At 58.8% G+C, this 3,063-nt stretch overlaps 1 protein-coding gene across 1 annotated transcript; it reads left to right on the top strand.

The window, feature by feature from the left end:
• Positions 1-334: 334 nt before the first annotated feature.
• Positions 335-1,935, top strand: LOC123150743 (aspartic proteinase nepenthesin-1). Its single transcript, XM_044570575.1, has one exon. It carries the CDS (start codon positions 365-367, stop codon positions 1,772-1,774), a length of 1,410 nt encoding a protein of 469 aa, XP_044426510.1. The 5' UTR covers positions 335-364; the 3' UTR covers positions 1,775-1,935.
• Positions 1,936-3,063: the final 1,128 nt, after the last annotated feature.

Below are 3,063 nucleotides of genomic sequence, written 5' to 3'. Positions count from 1 at the left end.
CCCGGTAAATTGAGCCCAAAGCAGCATGTACCCCATCCAGAGGCACCATCGCCGGGGCATTATGCTAGTGTTTTTTTTTAGCATTATGCCCAAGGTTACATGCGTACACCTTTTGCTCACGCTGTTGGCTGGACTCTTGTGAGATGTGAGGCATGCATCCAAGCATATCTAGAGCAGGTCGTAGCGGTGGCCGCTGGTTCAGTGTGGTGCTGGAAGCATACGCGACACCGACGGCAAGATGTGGAGCGATTCACGCTAGGTGTCATGCATACGAGCGATGCTCGTGTGTGAGCTAGCGTGCTTCTTTGTTGTGTCATGGCAACCGAACACGATAAATTCTTTGTTGTGTGTGAGCTCAACGGCAATGCAGTATAGCGTCTGCAACTCCACCATGAAAGACTGGCCAGTGTCGCCGCCTTTTCCCTGCGTTCTTCTCTTCCTGACGTTCTTGTTCGCTTCGTCTGTCGCGGAGCCGGTGGCCATGCGCGCCGATCTTACACACGTGGACAGCGGCCGCGGCTTCACCAAGCACGAGCTCCTCAGCCGGATGGCCGCCCGGTCCAAGGTCCGCATGGCGACCCTACGCTCGTCGGGCAGCGCCCCGGCGGTGACCGTGCCAGTAGCCCGGGGCGGCTTGGACGTGGGTTTTTCCGAGTACCTCGTCCACTTGGGCGTCGGCACGCCGCGCCCGCAGCGCGTGGCGCTGACGCTAGACACCGGCAGCGACCTCGTCTGGACGCAGTGCGCTTGCGCGGCCTGCTTCGACCAGCCGTTCCCGGTCCTCCGCGCCTCCGCCTCCAGCACCTTTCGCCGCGTCCCGTGCTCCGACCCTCTCTGCGGTCACGCCGTGTACCTCCCGGTCTCCGGGTGCGCCGCCAGAGACAGGTCCTGCTTATACGCCTACGGCTACGGCGACAATTCGGTCACCACTGGCAAGGTCGTCGAGGACACTTTCACATTCAATGCTCTCGGGGGCAAGAAGCACGCCGCCGTGGCCGTGCCCAACCTCCGGTTTGGCTGCGGCATGCTCAACGTCGGCCTCTTCAAGTCGAACGAGTCCGGCATCGCCGGCTTCGGGCGCGGCCCGTTGTCGCTGCCGTCGCAGCTCAAGGTCGGCAGGTTCTCCTACTGCTTCACGGCCATCATAGAGTCGAGGACCAGCCCGGTGTTCCTGGGCGGCAGGCCGGACAACCTTGAAGCTCATGCCACGGGGCCCATTCAGTCCACCCCGTTCGCCCCAGGCCCTGCGGGTGCGCCTGTGGGTAGCTCGCCATTCTACTACCTTTCCCTCAGAGGAGTCACCGTCGGCAAGACGCGGCTGCCGTTCAACGCGTCGGCGTTCGCGCTCAAGGGCGATGGCTCCGGCGGGACGATCATCGACTCCGGCACGGCCATCACGACCTTCCCACAGGCCGTGTTCCAGAGCCTCCGTGAAGCGTTCGTGGCGCAAGTACAGCTACCTGTCGCCAACGGCTACACCGACGCCGACGGCAGGCTGTGCTTCTCCCTCCCGGCGATGAAGAAGGCGCCCGCCGTGCCGAAGCTGATCCTCCACCTGGAGGGTGCAGACTGGGACCTTCCACGGGACAACTACGTGCTGGATAACGACGACGACGGCACCGGCGCGGGCAGGGAGCTGTGCGTGGTGATATCTTCGGCGGGCAAGAGCGACCAGACAACCATCGGCAACTTCCAGCAGCAGAACACACACATCGTCTACGACCTGGAGAGCGACAAGATGGTCTTTGCGCCTGCGCGCTGCGACAAGCTCTGAGTTATACTATAAGTGTGTGACCAGACCATATCGAGCGTGCGCCTGCATGTAATTGTATGCGACCGCAATACATGTATCGTGTTCTGCTGGCGATTCTTCTGGTACTAGCACTAAGTAAAGAACGTGTTCGCTAATCTCAGGTGGGGTCCATGTGGCGAGTGATAGCGGCGAGCTTCGACCATGGCAAGGCCGAGCCGACTTCGCAAGAGACGGGGACGGCGCTGTGAGCCCTAGCTCGTGCGACCTGCATGCATCCACTAACAAACCACTACATGCACATCCATATCCCTATCTCGTGCAGCCCGCTAACAAACCAACGTATGCGGCCGATTTTGTAGCTGCTGGACGTAGCGTCCAAGCGAGCCTCCGCTGCGCACGCATCCCTCGGACTCACGCGCCATCCCCGGCACACACGCACGCATGCATGCGACCCTAGCTCACACGCCATGACATACTCGTGGTTTATCTCCTAACATGGTTTGAGGGGTGTGGGTTCGCCGGATAATCTGTTGGCCGGTGGGGATGTCTGGGTGGCGGGAGCATGACGGCGGGCGGAGTTGAGGGGAGGGCGGGCAGTAAGGCGTGTGTGGGAGTGCTGCTGGCCGAGACTGGTGGTTTCAAACGGCCCGCCCGGCATGGTAAGGAGATTGGAGTTGGATCAAGGTTGGATAGTGACTAGAGGAAGGACACCGTTGGGACCAAGAGGAAAGGACATGAGCCATTGGATGCTGATTAGATGGATGAGAAAAAAGAGAGCGACCCCCAAAAAAATATTGAGGCACCTATTGAATATGCACTCCCAATATAGTATTCCTGGGTTGCACCAGCGAGACCTGGATGCAATTTTCTCTGAGGTCTCCAACTTCAACGATAGGAACGACGAGGGCGACAATGTTATCTTCATTTCCTATGGTAAGCAGGAGTAGGTGGTGCAGCCTCGTCTGGCTCTACTGATGTTGTATTGCAAGAGCCCGGAACCATGGGGAGGAAGGTGCAGCTGCTCGTGTAACTGGCAGCCTTGGACAGTTCTTGAGCTGGGTGATAATGGAGACCCACCCAACACCCATTGGAGGCAGTCTAAGTGTATCCTACCACGCTCTGTGTTGATGGCTAGTGATCGTTGGTGGGAGTGGTACCGAGAACCATAGTTTGCTGCAACACCAGCGCCTGGTAAAAGGTACCCCTTGCAATAGAGAGCAGATACCTATGTGTTGCCGTTGTAGCTTGGGTAGGAGATGAGTACTGAATGTTTCAATGTAAGTTTGTCCTTGAGTTCTTAGAACATGGTA

This window comes from Triticum aestivum, chromosome 7A (genome assembly GCF_018294505.1).
Source record: "Triticum aestivum cultivar Chinese Spring chromosome 7A, IWGSC CS RefSeq v2.1, whole genome shotgun sequence".
Classification (NCBI taxonomy): domain Eukaryota; kingdom Viridiplantae; phylum Streptophyta; class Magnoliopsida; order Poales; family Poaceae; genus Triticum; species Triticum aestivum.
Note: the sequence above shows the minus strand (reverse complement) of the source record. Positions and strands in the feature narration are given on the sequence as shown.